The sequence below is a fragment of the Petaurus breviceps genome, unplaced genomic scaffold (assembly GCF_028583685.1).
Source record: "Petaurus breviceps papuanus isolate PSGF00001 unplaced genomic scaffold, PetGlider_PUasm1.0 207, whole genome shotgun sequence".
Lineage (NCBI taxonomy): Eukaryota > Metazoa > Chordata > Mammalia > Diprotodontia > Petauridae > Petaurus > Petaurus breviceps.
In genome coordinates this window covers 35154876-35172784 of record NW_027185850.1, presented here as the reverse complement: position 1 = coordinate 35172784, position 17909 = coordinate 35154876, and the positions used below count along the sequence as shown (strand labels likewise).

The window sequence follows — 17909 nt, the reverse complement described above, 5'->3', positions numbered from 1 at the left end:
AATTAGATTGTAAGAACATCAATGATCCTGTGATCCACAATACAGGATCAGGCCCCCATGGTGTCTACATTTTCTCAGGTTGCTTCATAATGACACCGTAGAGAGTTGTGTATAATAAGACAGGGTTGTCCCATCTTATATTACCTTTAAATTCTTTATGTAACCCCAGACATGCCTAACTCACTTTCTAGCTCATTGTTGCTCTGTTTTCTCTGAATTTATATAAATCTTGGTTAATCCTATTTTGGTTTGTCTTTGACCTCTTCTGCCTTTTAGGGTAACATTGTCCTTCCACGTACACACCTCCCACCCCCCGTAGCAGCAAGCACCCCAAGTGTCCTAAGGGTTTGCTGCCAATACAGGTTCTTGGATCTGCTTTGATAAAGGAAAGCAACTCAAAATGGGTTAACAAGCTCACTTTAATCAGTCAAACATGTATCATTTACCTAGTTCAGGGGAAAGAGGTCAGCACCCTGAACTTAAGAATATACAGACAGAATTATCAAGACAGAAACATATCAAGTAGACAGATTTCCAAACTTTCCAACCATTACATCCATACCCAATCAACATCTGGGTTTTTCAAAGCCGGGGGGCTCTGGACAATGGCTTCTCAGAATCCATATCAAATCACAGAACACTTCTCAAAGTGAGCCCCAAAACAAAGCTACACATCAGGGCTTATATAGCCTTCTCCTGGCTCAGAGAATGTAACAACCTTATTGACTCACTGGCCAATCAAGAAGTATCTACTGAAAAACAAGCCTCACACCCCAGGCTCCAGGTGCACTCTAGCCTAGGGGCAGGGAAGATCTTTAAATTTACATTCCCATTACACCCCCCTACCACCCCATGTCAGACTGGTATACTGGGATTTGGTGAATTTATATTCATCCTATCTATCCATACCCTTCATTATTTTATGCAGTTTGATTGCATTTCTTGGTGGCTTCCATCTTTGCAAATTTGAGCATTGTAGTTTTTTTTTTCAGTTTATCCTCCTGTGTTATGGCATAACTTTTTTTTTTCTGCCCTGCAATGTAATATGGGAATGAAGCCTTATTCGTGTGAGGTTTCTTCTATAGATAAAATGTTTATGTAAATCCTGCTCTTTTCTGATGTGTGTGTTCTTTGATCAACATAGTGGTTTCTCATATTTATTGAAATAACAGTATTTGACACATGATTTTGTCTACTACTCACAGGGCAACATTTTAATGTTGCATTATGAGTTATTAATTCTCTTTAATAGTTGAATGTATTTTTTAGGGGTTACTACAGATGACTACATGATGAAAGTAGAGACTGTACACTGCAGTGCTTGCAGTGTGTATGTACCTGCCTTACACAGTTCGGTTCAGCAGCACTTAAAATCTCCTGACCATGCCAAGGGGAAACAAGTATGTTTGAATCTAGTCTAGTAAGCCATTGACTTCTCTTACATTTGTGCTACTAAGGGCTGGTGGTGCTTATTGGGTCACTACCTTTGAACTAGTTTCACGTTGATCCCTGTAAATATCTTCAGGTGTATCTGAAAGTTTACTCAGATTTGTAGTTTTTACAATCATAATGAATGATTTTAAGACTTTTATTTTTGAGGAGAGGAAAAATAAGAAAACAAGTAATGCTTTTAAAAATCATTGGGTATTCTCTGTGAGTAAAAGTCCACAGAGCTCCCAAATCCTAAAAATACCATCCTTCACTGAGAGAGTAAAAACTTAGAATTTTTTAAACCAACTCTGGTGATCTGTAGATAGGGAAGACTTGTTAAAAGGAGGAAATGCATTCAAGTTATTAGATACTTGATCATTATATCATCTTTAGAAAATTGAGTTGCATTCTGGTTCAAGTAGTTTTGCTTCTCTGCTGGTCTAGCATTCAGCCATGTTGTATTTCATGCAAGGTCGTTATTATTAAGGTCAATAAGATGGTTTTGTAGTTTTGGGGGGTGAAAGCTGGAACTTTCTGTTCTCTGTCCCAAGGATAAAGAAATTTAAAACATCTCTTTTTGCTTTCTAGTGGAACATACTTTGAGAATATATATCAATATTTTCATACTGATTTTCCAGGGATAAGACCTAAAACATTATTGAACCCACTTTTTATTCTGTGAATTTCAGTTTTACCATCCCTGTTCCAGCCATCATCCCTTCTCCTTCCCTCTTTGCCTTTGCCCATCTTCCCTGTTCTACTTTTTTGCCACTAGAATCTTCCTTTAAACACCTTAATTCCTATACCCAAACCTAGTTTTAGAATGACTGTAGCTTTAGTGAGAACTGTTGCTCACTCTTCATGATAAGAAGTAAACCAAAAAAAAACATCAATAACAGAGAAGGGAAGGAAGAATAAGAGGGAAAAAAGAAGAAAGGTGAAGAAGAAAGAAAAATCCCCTTACATCTGTTATCTCTCAAATTAAGTTTCCCTAAGCTTTTGGTATTGGAACATTATCAGGAATGGTGTAAAGGAGAGGCAAATTTATTTCTTAATAATGAGCATATATGTATTCCCAGTCAGAAATAGGGTGTTTTTATACAATATAATAAATGATTAGTGATTTTTATTTAATTGCACTATAGAACCTTTTAAAATCTAGAAATCCTATAGATTAACAATTAGCTTTTATACCTACTGTTAGACTGTCAGCAGTTTTCTAATGTTACAGAAAAATGATAATTTGAATAAAAATACTTATGAATTGGAATACTTTTTCATGGATTAGCTTTTTAAGTCTTTATCGATTTTTCTTCTTTTTGTAGGCCTATCGAGAACAAATAAAAAGAGAGAGTGTTTTAACTGCTACCAGCATCTTGAATAATCCAATTGTAAAAGCCCGATATGAACTTTTTGTTAAGGTAAGATTTTGAAAAGATTTTCTAAGTGTTTATATAATGCTGAGATGGTTAAAATGCTACAATGTTCACACATTCCCATATTTACATTTAGTAAATGATGTTGGGGGATTGAATTGAATGTTTTGAGTACAGACATATATGTAACTGTTTTCCTATTACTGAACAGTTTTGTGATACTTGGATGTTGCTTTGTATTACTTTACACTCTTCTTTAAAAACATTGAATTATAAGTACATGCTTTAGAAATGAGAAACCCTGGGTTACCTCTATGTCATGGTAAGACAGTGGAGTAGAGCTTTGTGGAACAAGATCCCCTTTTCCAGGGTTATCTATGTAGCAGAAAATTTAAAAGATCAAAAAAAGTTCAATAAAACTCAACTAAGTTGAGAGTGTTAACTGGCATGATGTATATATTTTGCCAGCCTTAAATTGCCCATAGATATTTGTTATTATTGTTTTTGTTGTTGATATCATTCAGTCCACCCAAAGCACCTACAATGCTGTTCCTAGACAAGTGGAAGGCCTCTTGTCCATTGGAAGGCCTCTAGTGATAGTGAAGTCATACTTTGTAGAGTTTTCCATTCCCATTTTAGATAGCTATGAGTAAGTTTTTACTTCTTATGTGTAATCTGCCTTTTAAAAATTTCCACCTGCTGATTTTTGTTCTGCCTTCCTGGGCTAAGCAAAATAAATATAATTCATCTTCCATGTGACTGACAGATCTTACCTTGTTTTCTGTTCTGCAAGCGAAAGTTCCCCATTTCTTCAAGTAAGTCCTTTTGTGGCTTGTTTTCCAGTTTCTTTTCATCTGTGGTTCACCTTTCTCTGGATCAGCTGAAGCTCTCAGTGTCCTTTATAAAATGGATCCCGATCTAGATTCAGTTTTCTAGATGTGGTGTGATCAAGACATCTTTCTCTCTGAGAGCTATGATTCTAGTAATGTAAACTTATATACTGTTAACTTTTTTTGCCTGCCAAATGACAGTGCTGACTCCTACTGAGCTTCTAAAGTTGAATTGGGCTTTAGAAGTGACTTGCCCACCTTGTACTAGGAGAGTTGATTTTTCAGTAGAGCTTCAGGATTTTTTATTTATCTCCATTACATTTCAGACTTTGAAACTTTGTTTTATCATCCTGTGTGTTGGCTATTCTTACCCCCAAGTGAGGCAGCTGGGGTTTTGAGGAAAGTGGGGGAAAATTTGGAAGAATTGCCATGGGCAGTGTCATGTCAGTTCCTAATTATGATATTCACAGACTATAGCTAAGGAGGAAGGCTCCTATTCTGTCTACTCTGGAAAAACATGCAGTTTTTGCTGTTATTGCTATAATAAACATATATATGTACATACATATATATTCCCTGTCTTTTAGATGAGAATTTTAGGTGAACAGAAATCAAAGAGTAAATTATTAGCTGTGATTTTTATGTAAATTATCTAGGCTGTACTCTAGCCTGATTGATATTTTAAACAAAATTGTGTAAAGGCACAAATGCATATATTTTCAGTGAATACCCTTAACTTAGCTCTTAATGTCAAAAATCTATCATGGAATCAAATAGGAAAAAAAGACTGAACTTCCAAATTATTTTGAAGGATTTCCACAAGTCACTTGGTAGAATGTGTTTCTATCTGCATTTTTTTTCATTCAGTGGAGGAACATAAGAACAGAGTAGTGAATACTATGAAATGGGCTTTGTGGGCCTTTTCTGGAACTCCCAGCTGAAATCCCTTGGGCTTGTTGACTTCATAACTTCTTATTCACATCTGCTCTTAAATGTTCTTGCAGTGAAAATGTATTCTGGGCAGGTAGAACTGAAATCCTGATGGTAAAGTAAAACCTTACTTTTTAGTCCAAGCAATGTTTTAATTTATATTCTAGTTTCCTAGTTATCTAGAGGATGGTAATGACTTTTTGCAGAGTAGGATAGTAGCTCTCATTTGGTGCTATAATTTGTAATGGAAAGCCACCTCCTTAGACTACTGAATGAAGTAAATGAAATAAACTTAGGCTTACTAAGTGTTAATTTTGGTCAGGTCACTTGTGCTGTTAAAATGGCATGTTCCATTTTGTAAATATTCTCCTATTTTTTAGTCTTTGTTTTTTATCCCACTATGATCAATAATTGAGACAACCAGATTTTGTCTGTCATAAATTTTTAGTAATGTTGAAAAGTTATGAAACTTGATTCATTCAAATGAAGTTTAAGGAGACTTATAAAAATATATTGACTCTGAACATTTGCTTTGTTTTTACTAAAAATTAATTGCATACATTTAAAAACTATTTCATATGGATGTGTTTAGAATTTCATTAGGAAGAAAGCACAGGCTGTAGGGAAATGGGAAATAAGGTGGTATTTTCAGTAGTTTCACAGACCTCCTTGGTTGCTTTTTGTTGGTAAAAGTTGAGATAAAAGGCACAAACATGCCTTATTCATGCTATGATCACAGCAGGTCACATGTATCTACAATTTTAGAGTGTTCAGAGGGCTTTCTAGGAATTTGATTCTCATAAAGTGAAGATATCACTTCCATAAACAGATTGTGATTTTTCAGGGTAAGAATCCCTTCGAAGCTGCAGATCAGAGTCAGGATCAACAGGGAGAAGAGTCTGATGAGGAAGAAGAGAAGATGGATGAACCTGTGGAGGAAGAGGAAGAAGCAGAGGAAGAGGAAGAGGAAGAAGCAGAGGAAGGAGCAGAGGAACAGACTGACTTCAGTACTGAACAGCCTGAAGAGAATCAACTACAATAAGGAGTTAGATGTAGCCGTTTTTTTTCTTTCCAAAATTGGTTAAGTGGAAGACTTTAAATAGTATAAAATCTGAGTTGTTTAATACCCTGTGCATGCATTCCATGATTTTAAAATTTGGTTATATAAATACAACATGTTTTGGATTTGTTTTACAAAAATGAAAGTAAGACTATTTTAGTAAGGCTTTTATAATAACCAAACTTAGATCTAGTAAATTGTATGTTTTTTTTTTTTTTTTACTTTATTGGGTCTTGAGACTGAGATGTATAGTATTAATATGTCTATTCTAATCATTTTAACAGAATTGCTGCTCATGGGAGTGAATATTCAGAATGTATAAAAACTTTTTGAATAATTACCCTTTGAAGAGATGAATAGGCCAGAACTTTTTGCTTCAAGTGTGGCTATTTTTAGACTGCATTGCTCAGTGTATGCTAGTTTGTGTTAGGGTATACACTTCATAGCTTTTTTGTGACTATGTTCCAATTTATAGCAGAAAATGTTTTCTAGAAACATTTTTTTCCTGAAGTAACAATTTTAGATCAAATGTAATTTATCAATGGAGTATTTTTAAAATCAGAATTGTGTAGCTTCAGTATTCAGATATTTAAAAAAAGGTGGAGAGAACTTCACTTAACTCAGTAATCAGTTTTCAGAGAAGTATCGATTTTTTCCAAATTTCATTTTAACCTGCATATAAGTTAGTTTTAATATCTTGCTGATGTTTAGAGATATTTTAGGGTTTTTTTTTTCTGTGCCAAACCTTGATTTCTTTTTGATTATATGTTTGAATGCAGAATTGTATCATAGCGGTTGTGAGTTCCTTTGTCATGCCTCTTACTGGCTGACACATTTAGAATCAAACTGTAATATTTTTGTGAATGTTGTCTCTTTGTAATAAATAATCATTGAGTTTCAAAAAGATGTTCTTATGATCATTTTCTTAAAAATAACTGATGAAAGAGGTGGGGTAGATCTTCTTAAATTCTTTTAAACATTTTTTTCTCTATTTTAGGGAAGAATAATATATTAGAACATGAATGTTACTCATAATTGTTCATCATTGTTAATATTAAAAAGTACCATTTTGTGTCTAAATGTATGTTTTCTCCAGTAATCTTAATTTAGGGATAATTTTTTCCCAGACATATGAAATATTTTAGATTTTGGGGCAGTAAGTAGATGCCAGTAATGAAAGGCATGTGGCATAGAGGATAGAATTAAGGTCTTGGAGTCCAACAAACCTAGATTACAATCCTAGCTTTGACCCTTGTAACCAGGAACAAGTTTATTCTCTGTAGCCTTTAGACAACTCTGAGACTCTTTAAGGTGGAGATGAGTTTGTGAGTTGTATAGCTGGAAGAATTTCCCACATGAAAGAAATAACAGGTCTTTGATTTATTGCTGTAATGACATTTGTAGAATTTGACAGGTCATTAACTCCTTTAGCATGTTGAGTTCCATCAGTTGCGACTAGGGGGTGAAAGTTTCTTCAGTCCTGGAGGGCCATGAGCTGCCCTTGCCATGGCACTCTTGTGTGTCTGTTAAATGCACACCATGCGCTTTGTTTCCCTTTCAGAATAGGCTGAGCCCTGCTACACAGCTGAGATGCAGATTCAGTCAGGAAAAATGAGTTTAGTCCTTTCTTTGGAATTTGACATTTATCTTAATGCTCATCTTTGTTTGCATTAGTATTCTACTATAAAGCCCTTTGCAGCTTTTTCAAATTGATGAGATGGAATTTTGTATGCATAGAATAAAGGTATATATAGTTAAGAGTATGTTGACTCTCCAGTAGTAAACCAGTAATTCTCATTTCTGTTTGTTTCCCCTGGGTATTATTTATACAAGTGTTCATATGTAGATGACTTTTAGGATGCAGAAATACCTAGAAATATAACAAACGGGTGCTTAGTACCTGTTTAAGGATAAATGTATAAAGAGAAGGCAGCTAGGTGGCTTAGTGAATAGAGCACTGGTGCTGGAGTCAGGAGGACCCAAGTTCAAATCCAGCCTTAGACACTTAGCACAAAACTAGCTGTGTGACCTTGGGCAAGTCACTTAACCCCAATTGTCCTACCTTCCCCCCTCCATAAAGCAAAAACAAACAAAAAAGAACCCTTGAAGTAGTATATCTGGAAGGCTACTTCTGGAAAAATATATACATTAACATTTTTAAAGAAAATGGATCACTTGCAAATATCAAATGTATTCATGTTTTCCAAGACTTGGTTTTTTCTCTAGCTAGGTTTTTATTTGACAGAATGCATATGGGCTGTTCAGTTACTGTTAGGTCTGTTTTATTGACCTTAATGTTCTTATATTAGTGTCATTTCTGTGTAAAGATTTTTTTCTGATTCTTTTGGCCATTTTGGCTTCAAGTTACCAAAAAATATGCTTAAGTCGATTTATAGTCTTATTAGTGGAGAGTAGTTCATGCTCTGGGGCAGTTTATAGCCCATCCACACTTTCTTTTCCTAGTAATTCTTGACCATTTCTTTCCACGGATTCATCTAATACCTTCCTCTTTTTCTTTAAGTTTGTCAGGGACAACAATTAGGGTTCTCAGTCTCTTATCCCTTTTCCATATAGTTTTCAGCCATATGTGTCCTTGAAGAGATGTTTTTTGTCACTTTTGGTGCACAAGTCACTGTCTATAATATACTGTAATCTACTTAACCCTTCCATGTATCTTACCATTCCTCTTTGGTTCACTTGTAGTTTTTCTTGTTCTGAGATGGGACTGTTCTTAGATTTGCAGTCATATAGAGTCCACATGATGATACTTATTTGAATGTGTCTGGGACCTGTAGTTTAGTTGTTTTGAGTGCTTCCTTTATTCATACATACATATATATGTATGTATATATATATACACACATACTCATACACACACACATATATATATATACATATATACATATATATATATATACACACACACATACAACCCCTCTCTGACCTAATAAATGGTCTTCCAGAGTTGATGTGATTGTAGAATTCATAACCCAAGATTGACTTGATGATGAGTCTACTTAGGGAACATTGGTGTTTTTTTTTAAAGTTTGTTTCTAGATGCGCACACACACACATATAAAATTATATCTGTTCACATATGCAGACCAGTGTGTAGCTATTAAAAGCAAACACCTGCCAACTTTTGAGTTATCTACCTTTTTTTTTTTGAGTTATCTACCTTTTGACTTTTCTTATTTCCTTTAAGTCTGTGATGAAGTCTCATCTTCTATGAGACTTCCCTAAATTCACCTTAATGCTAATGCCTTCCCTCTCTTGAGTAATCTCTGATTTATCCTGTACTTATCTTGTTTATACAGAGTTGTTTCCAAGTTGCCTCCCCTGTTAGATAGTGAGCTCCTTAAGAGCAAGGACTCTTGTGTTTTTTCTTATCTCCAGTGCTCAGCATAGATCCTGGAACCTCATGCTTAAAGAAGTGCTTATTGACTGACTGAATTAGAAGAAAGAGGTTCCAGCATTTCTTTCTTGTGACTATGAGTTTGGTCATATGACTTAAGTGCTCTGTCTCCATTTTTCTGAAGATAGTCAAGAATCCCTTCTTTTCTAATAAGTAGATTTTTGAGAATAAGTGAGATTTTGTCTGAAAATACAGTGACTTTCAGGGGAAAGGTACTGACATCTTCACAGTGTGATTTGGAGGTTTGTTTGTTGTCTAGTTTAATTGACAGAGTTGACAGTCTAACCTTAGCAGTGGGGTGGTGGAAATGGGCATGGTTGAGAATTTTTTTTTTTTCATTTTTCAAATGCTTTATTAACTTCTGATTTAAATCATTCATTTCTGCCAGATTTTGAGTTCAAATTTTCTCCCCATTTTTTCCCCTACCCACCACCCCAAAATAGCAGTCCCACAGGATATCCCCTCCTCCAATCTGCTCTCTCCCAAATCTCCAATACCCCCTTTGACTTTTCCAGTAGGGCATGGTGGATCTCTATATCCCCGTGCCGGTATATCTTATTTCCCAATTACATGTAAAATAGTATTAATAATAGTATGTATATATTTAAACATTTGATTTTAAAACTTTGAATTCCAGATTCATTCCCTTCCTCCCTTGTCACCTACCCTCAATGGGAAGAAAAGCAGTTCAGTATAAGTTGTACATTTGTAGCTAATGCAAAACATTAACAGTAGATATATTGTAAAAGATTGACTATATTTTCCTCCCTCCTATCCCACCTCCCACTTGTTCTAATCTCTACTTTGATCCCATCCCTTTTCAAAAGTGGGTGCTTCCAACTCCCCCCCCCCCAGCCTGCCCTCCCATCATCCGCCCTCTCATCCCCTTCCTCCCTACTCTCCTGGAGGGTGAGATACCCCATTTAGTGTGTATTTCATTCCCTCCCCAAGCCAAATTCAATGAGAATAAGGTTGACCTTATTGACCTAACTTTTTTTAAACTTATGGTTTTTTTTTTGCCTTCCTATTCTTCCCCTCCATTGTAACCATTTTCCCTTGCCTCTTCTCTATGAGATAGTTTACCCCATTCTATCTCTCCCCATCTCCTCTCATTATATTCCTCTCTCACCTCTTAATTTCACCTTTTAAGTGTCATCCCTTCCTATTAAATTGGTCCTGTGCCCTCTATCTATGTATACCTGTAAACATATACACACATACACACACATTCACATATGTATTCATATACCCATACACCCTCCGATATAGACATTATATATATATATTTCTATTCCCTTCAACTATTTTCATACTGAGAAAAGTCTTGTCAGTTACAATTATCTTTTTTCCATGTAGGAATGTTAATAGTTCAACTTTGATAACTTCCTTATGATTTATTTTCCCTGTTTACTTTTTCATACTTCTCTTGCTTCTTGTATCTGAATGTCAAATTTTCTATTCAACTCTGTTTTTCATCAAGAATGCTTGAAAGTCCTCTATTCCATTGAATGACCATATTTTCCCCTGAAACATGATACTCAGTTTTGCTGGGTAGGTGACTCTTGGTTTTAATCCCAGCTCCTTTGCCTTCCAGAATATCATATTCCAAGCCCTTCAATTCCTCAGTGTAGAAGCTGCTAGATCCTGAGTTATCCTGATTGTGTTTCCACAATATTCAAATTGTTTCTTTCTGCCTGCTTGTAATATTCTCTCCTTGATCTTGGAATTTCAGAACCTGGTTATAATATTCCTAGGAGTTTTCTTTTTGGGGTCTTCTTCAGGAGGTGATCAGTGGATTCTTTTAACCTCTATTTTGCCCTCTGTTTCTAAAACATGAGGGCAGTTTTCCTTGAGAATTTCTTGGAGGATGATTTCTAGGTTCTTACTTTGATCATGGCTTTTAGGTAGTCCAATAATTTTTAAATTATCTCTCCTGGATCTTTCACATTGCCTTCTATTCTTTCATTTGGTTGAATCTGTTTAATAGCATCTTGATTTTTCATAAAGTCATTAGCTTCCATTTGCTCCAGTCTAATTCTGAAGGAAAGATTCTCCTCAGTAAGCTTTTGAGATTCTTTTTCCATCTGGCAAATTTGGCTTTTTAAGGCATTCTTCCCCTCATTGGCTTTTTGAGCCTCTTTTGCCTTTTGAGTTAGTCTATTTTCCTCAGTCAGGCTGTTGACTCTCATTTCATAATTTTCTTGCATTGTTCTCAGTTCTCTTCCTAATTTTTCCTCCACTTCTCTTATCTGCTTCCTAAGGTCCTCTATGGCCTGTAACTGTAATGCCAAGCAAAGGCAACTTCCCAAGGTTCAAAATACCAGCATAGCTGTTCTCCATTTTATTCAGTGACAAATTAAGAACAGAGAAAATCAAAACATAGTGTAATTCAAAATACAGCATTCACCAAGTGTAATTCAATCAAGTACTACTCCACCTCTGAACATTACATTCATTTAATCAATCACGAAGTCCCTCTTCTCAAATGGAGATTATTTTCCAATCATAAGTAAAGTACATTCATTTGGTCAATCACATAGCACAAAATAGTCAAAAGTTTCCCACCCTTGGATTACAACTGAATAGGCCATCTACCCTAGAGTTACAACAAGCTTAAGCACAGCATTTAATACCCAAAGAGAGGTCTTTTCTTCATCTTGACCCGAGGCAAGTTCTCAGCAATCTTTGTTCCTGGGGAGGCAAAGCTTAGCAAGGCCACAAAATACATTGCCAGTGTCTTCATTAATTCATTCTCTATCTGCAGAACAGTCCTAGGACCCCTGAAAACATTAGCAAAACCCTCTTCCAGGATTTCTGTAAACATACAACAAGAAAATCCTTCTTCAGGGCTTCTGAACCAACAGCAAGGTTCCAGGGCCTCTGCAACAACAGGACTGCCCTTCACCAGTGGACGAAGCTGGCAAAACAACATCAAAACAAAGTACCAGCCTAACAGCCATGTCTCCTCAGTCCTTGACAGCTCTGGGTGGCAGCTCTCAAAAATCCTGGGCAATTCGAACTGGCCCTCAGCAATCCTCTCCACATCTCTCTGCCTCCATGATGCTGCGATGCTGCTTCCAAAAAATTCTTCTGCCTTTCTCTTTGCTTGTGTCTCTCTAAATTCACATCACCAGCTCCTCCCAGTTCAGCCCTCTCTTTTCATGTCAACAAGTCCACCCAACAAGTGGATTCACAAGCTCTGGGTTTTAACACAATCAATCCAAAAACCAAGCCAATACAAGGGGATCCTTAAATTCCATTACTATTATAGTAACCAGCTTGGAAGCTTTTGGTGCAGTTCTGACTTCACTGTCTTCTTCCTGTTCCATGCTTTGATCCTTTTTGTCCCCAAAATAGGAGTCTAATGTTGGATTGCTTTGCTTGGTTTGCTTCCTTTGCCTGGTCATGTTGCCACTCAATTATTTGACTTTTGGGCTTTTTGCCACAGTAGGATTCTGCCACCAGACAGGGGAGCTTTGTTCCAAATGCTGGGGTTTTCTCAGCTGCCGGAGGTATTAGTTGGGTGCCCTCTCTGAAGCCTCCACACACTCTGGCAAACTGGTCACACACACCAGGACCTCCACCCTTGACCGCAATCCATATCCAAGCAGGTTAAAGCAAGAGCGATTACCCCTCAGACTGGTGGCTTGTTCCCCCTACACTCTGCAGGCCAGGAGCTGAAGCTGCCACGTGGAGGTGGCTGCACCTCAGCCCTCAGCAACTTCTTGCCCCAGGGGCAAAAGCTGACGCACTCCTAACTACTGGGTCCCAAAGTCCACAGTGCACTGACCTCTCACTTTGTCCTTAGCATCTATGTGTTGATAATTTTGTAAATGGCCACAGCTGCTGGTGATTGGGAGTCCTTCCAGCCGGTGGCTCGTCAGGCCCGCCCTGGGGCTAAAACCTCAGCATGGGGCTGGGCTCAGCTCCCAGAGCACTGCGCTGGCCAATTCCTGCCAGCCTGCTGGGCTGTCCTCAGCAGGAGGTTAGCTTCTCTGTGTCATTTTGTGGGTTCTGTCTATGGTTGAGAAATTGCAGGAAATTTGGTGCTGGAAGTACCTAGTTTGACTATCTGTATCTTGATTAATGTGTGTTAGAATTTTGCTAGATGCCATCTGAAAGACTGATTAAATAGTATTTTTAAATAATGGTACTCTTTATAGGTGTGGTTTCAATTATGATGTAGTACATATATTTAATTCCAGTTGTGAAATGTTGACCGGTATAACTGAATTGAAAAAAAAAAAACACCATAGTATTTGATGAACCTTGTGGCTTAGTGAAAAATTCTCTGGATATAGACTCAGAGCTAGGGTTACCTGTGACATTGGGCAAGGCACTTCATCTTTCTGGGACTCAGTTTCCTCAACTGTAATATGAAGGTTGGAAATGGACTAAATCTCTTAAGTTTCTTTCAGCTCTATGTCTGTAGTGCTCTTCTTCCTTAATGTTGTAGACGAGGAGGAGGCCGCCAGCTGCAGCTGCTGCCTCATGGCTGCCTCAAGAGCTCCTGGCCTGCAGATCATAGGGGACCAAGTGACCATTCAGAGGCTAGACACTCTTGTTTTAACCTGTTTGTATCTGGGTTGCTGTCTGAGCAGCGGTCCTGGGGTGAGAAACACCAGTGTGCCTGAGCTTGTTGTGGCTATAGAGAGGGCGCCCTCCTAATTGCTCTGGCAGCTGCAAAACCCCCACTGGTTTGGAACAAAGCTCTCTTCATTCTGCAAGCAGAGTTCTACCAAGGCAAAGAGCTCAAATTCAAGTAATTGACTGGCAAGATGAGCAAGCAGAGGAAGCACATTCAGACCATAGATTCCTTTTTTGGGGACAAAATGATCAAAAAATGGAATCAGAAGAGGTCAACAAAGGCAAAACTCGTGCATCAAAAGCTTCCAAGAAAAATATGAATTGCTTACAGGCCATGGAGGAGCTCAAGAAGGATTTTGAAAATCAAGTGAGAGAAGTGGAGGAAAAACTGGGAAGAGAAATGAGAATGATGCAAGAAAATCATGAAAAGCGAGTCAACAGCCTGACTGAAGAAAATAACACCTTAAAAAATAGACTAACTCAAATGGCAAAAGAGGTCCAAAAAGCCAATGAAGAGAAAAATGCCTTAAATAGAAGTGCTTAATGAGTACTTAGACATGGTAGATTTTAGACACAATTTATATTCTGAAACCATATTTGAGAAAAATTGAAGTTGGTTAACTTAAGCCCAAAATTAAATGTAAATGATACATTTCCCAGAAATCCTTTCTGACTAAATAGAAATGAGGCTGCCTAATGTGGACAAAATTTTAGAAATTTGAAGTGAAACAACAAATTGAGAAACTTGATTCTTTGTTGTAAGTCTTAAGGGAGATTTGTGGAAAAAATGAAGACTATTCATTGAGAGATTTCGTGGGGTAGTATGATAATTATTAGTCTTAAAGCCAAAAAATGTCTTCAGTTTCTTGCTATGATGCTGTGCTAGGAGAACCTGAGTAAATCACTTATCTTTCAGAGATCTTCTCAAAAATGTGGATATACCACTTATTTCATATATAAAATGGTTATGAGGAGAATATTTTGAAAAGCTTAATGCACAGTGTAAAATGAGTTATTTGATGTGTCCTTAGAGACTCTTTTTAAAATTTTAAATATTTTTTATTTGTTTATTTTTAGTTTTCAACATTCATTTCCACAAGCATTTGAGTTACAAATTTTCTCGTCTTTCCCCTACCCCACCCCAAAATAGCAAGGCTACTGAATACCCCTTCCCCCATTCTGCTGTCTCTTATATCCTCCCCCATACCCCCTCTAACTTTCTAGTAGGGCAAGATGGATTTTGGTACCCCAGTGCCTGTATATCTTATTTCCCAGCTGCATGTAAAAAAACAATTTTTTTAACATGTGTTTTTAAAACTTTAATTTACAGATTCTTTACTTTCTCCCCTCCTCACCCACCCCAATGGGAAGATAAGCAATTCTATATAGATTATACATGTGTAGTTATGCAAAATATTTCCATAGTAGTTATACTGTGAAAGACTAACTTTATTTCCCTCCATCCTATCCTGCCCCCCACTTATTCTATTTTCTACTTTGACCCTGTCCCTTTTCAAAAGTGTTTGCTTCTAGCTACCCCCTCCCCCAACCTGCCCCCCCTTCTATCATCCCTCCTCTTATCCCTTTCCCCCCTACTTTCCTGTAGGGCAAGATACCCATTTGAGTGTGTATGTCATTCCCTTCTTAAGCCAAATTCAATGAGAGTAAGGTTGTCCCATTCCCTTTCACCTTCCTGCTCTTCCCCTCCATTGTAAGTGTTCTTTTGCCTCTTTTATATGAGATAATTTACGCTGATCTATCTCTCCCTATCGCCTTCTCTCATTATGTTCCTCTCTCACCTCTTAATTTTATTTTTTAGATATCATCCCTTCCTATTCAACTGCTCCTGTGCCCTCTGTCTATGTATACATATACACATATACACACACACTCACATATGTATTTATACACACATACCCCCTCCTATATAAACATATATATGTATGTATACATACACACACACACACATATATCCCCTTCAACTATCCTCATACTGAGAAAAGTCTCATGAGTTACAGTTACCATTTTTCCATGTAGGAATGTAGATAGTTCAACTTTAATAAGTTCCTTATGATTTCTTTTTCCTCTTTACCTTCTCTTGCTTCTTGTTTTTGAAAGTCAGATTTTCTATTCAACTATGTTTTTTTCATCAAGAATGCTTGAAAGTCCTCTATTTCATTGAATGGCCATATTTTCCCCTGAAGCATCATACTCAGTTTTGCTGGATAGGTGATTATTGGTTTTAATTGTAGTTCCTCTGACCTGTGGAATATCATATTCCAAGCCCTCTGGTCCCTTAATGTAGAAGCTGCTAGATCTTGTGTTATCCTTATTGTGTTTCCACAATACTCTAATTATTTCTTCCTGGCTGCTTGTAATTTTCTTCTTGACCTGGCAACTCTGGAATTTGGTTATAATATTCATAGGAGAGGCGATTGGTGAATCCTTTCAATTTCTATTTTGCCCCCTGGTTCTAGAATATCAGGGCAATTTTCCTTGAGAATTTCTTGAAGGGTAATTTCTAGGTTCTTTTTTTTGATCATGGCTTTCAGGTAATCCAGTAATTTTAAAATTATCTCTCTTGGATCTGTTTTCTAGGTCAGTGGTTTTTCCAATGAGATATTTCACATTGCCTCCTATTTTTTCATTTGTTTAGATCTGTTTTATAATTTCTTAATTTCTCATAAAGTCATTAGTTTTCATTTGCTCCAATCTAATTTTGAAGGAATTGTTCTCTTCAGTGAGTTTTTATAATTCCTTTTCCATCTGGCCAATTTGGCTTTTTAAGGCATTCCTCTCCTCATTGGCTTTTTGGGTCTCTTTTGCCATTTGAGTTAGTCTATTTTTTTAAGGTGTTATTTTCTTCAGTATTTTATGGGGTCTCCTTTAGCAGCCTGTTGACTTGCTTTTCATGATTTTCTTGCATCATTCTCATTTCTCTTCCCAATTTTTCCTCCACTTCTCTTACTTGATTTTCAAAATCCTTCTTGAGCTCCTCCATAGCCTGTAACCAATTCATATTTTTCTTGGAAGCTTTTGATGCAGGAGTTTTGCCTTTGTTGACTTCTGGTTCCATATTTTGGTCATTTTTGTCCCCCAAAAAGGAATCTATGGTCTGATTGCGTTTACTTTGCTTGCTCATCTTGCCAGTCGGTTACTTGACTTTTGAGCTCTTTGCCATGGTAGAACTCTGTGGAGAGAGCTGTGTCCCAAATAGCTGGGCTTTTTGTAAATGTTATCAGAGGTCTGAGGAGAGCACCTTCTCTATAGCTACCACAAACTCTGGCACACTGGTATTTCTCATTCCAGGACCACCACCCAAGACAGTGACCCAGATACAAGCAGGTTAAAGCAAGAGTTAATGGTTGCTTGGCCCCCCTACGGTATTCAAGCCAGATGCTGTGGAGACAGCCATGAGGCAGCTGCTGCAGCTGGGGGCCTCCTCCACTTCTCATCCCAGGGGCAAGGGCCAGACTGTGCTCTTCTGTCCCCCTGTCCCAACAGTGTTCCCTACTGACCTTTTACTTTCTCTTTGGTGTTTATGGGTTGAGAAGTCTGGAAACCACCACAGCTGCTGGTGATTCACTCTCCTGAAGTCTGCTCCAGCCAGGTCTGTGCCATTGGTCAGGGCCACCTTGGGCCCAGCGTGGCTCACATGAGACTGTGCTTAGCTCCCAGCTCGGTGTAATGGACCCTTACTGTTAGCTTGCCAGGCTGGCTTCAGTGGGAGATTTGTTTCTTTCTGTCACTTTGTGGGTTCTGTGGCTCTAAAATTTGTTTCGAGTCATATTTTACAGGTATTGGAGTTGGTTGTGGCAGGGCTCACTGAATTTCCTGCTTCTACTCTGCCATCTTGGCTCTGCCATGACTCTTTTCATGAGACCATCATTAGACACTTTAAAGAAACTCATTTTGCCCCTTAGAACAATTTTTTGAAGTTCTGCTATGTTTAAGCTTAGGATTTTTAGGATTGATTGGTTTTTATAAATTTTATAGATTGTTTTTTTTTCACTCCCTTGGACTTATGGGTCAGGTCACAAGGAAGTATTAATTTTTACCTGTTTGTTGTTAGATGCATACTTTTTCAGGTGGTATAGAATCATTAGCATCACTTGTTCTGGTTTAGCTTTCTCAGATTCACAAAAAACTATTTTCAGAAGACTGTTTTCAAACCAAACCCATAACTCTTAAAGAAGCTATATTAAAACTGTTGTCGATTTTCCTGGTCCCTGTAAGCTATATTTGTGATGTCCCTAAGCTAGGCAATCTTTTATACTTTA

At 37.4% G+C, this 17909-nt stretch overlaps 1 protein-coding gene across 4 annotated transcripts in view; it reads left to right on the top strand.

Annotated features, from left to right (window-relative positions):
• The window catches only part of LOC138165099 (DBIRD complex subunit ZNF326-like), a 36994-nt gene extending 30463 nt beyond the window's left edge, over nucleotides 1-6531 (top strand). For all 4 annotated transcript variants that reach the window (XM_069093263.1, XM_069093261.1, XM_069093262.1 and 1 more), the window contains 3 exons: nucleotides 1270-1400; nucleotides 2757-2852; nucleotides 5412-6531. In XM_069093263.1, coding sequence (XP_068949364.1) covers nucleotides 1270-1400; nucleotides 2757-2852; nucleotides 5412-5609 — 425 coding nt within the window. In that variant the 3' untranslated portion in view covers nucleotides 5610-6531. The remainder of the gene's footprint in view (nucleotides 1-1269; nucleotides 1401-2756; nucleotides 2853-5411) is intronic.
• Nucleotides 6532-17909: the final 11378 nt, after the last annotated feature.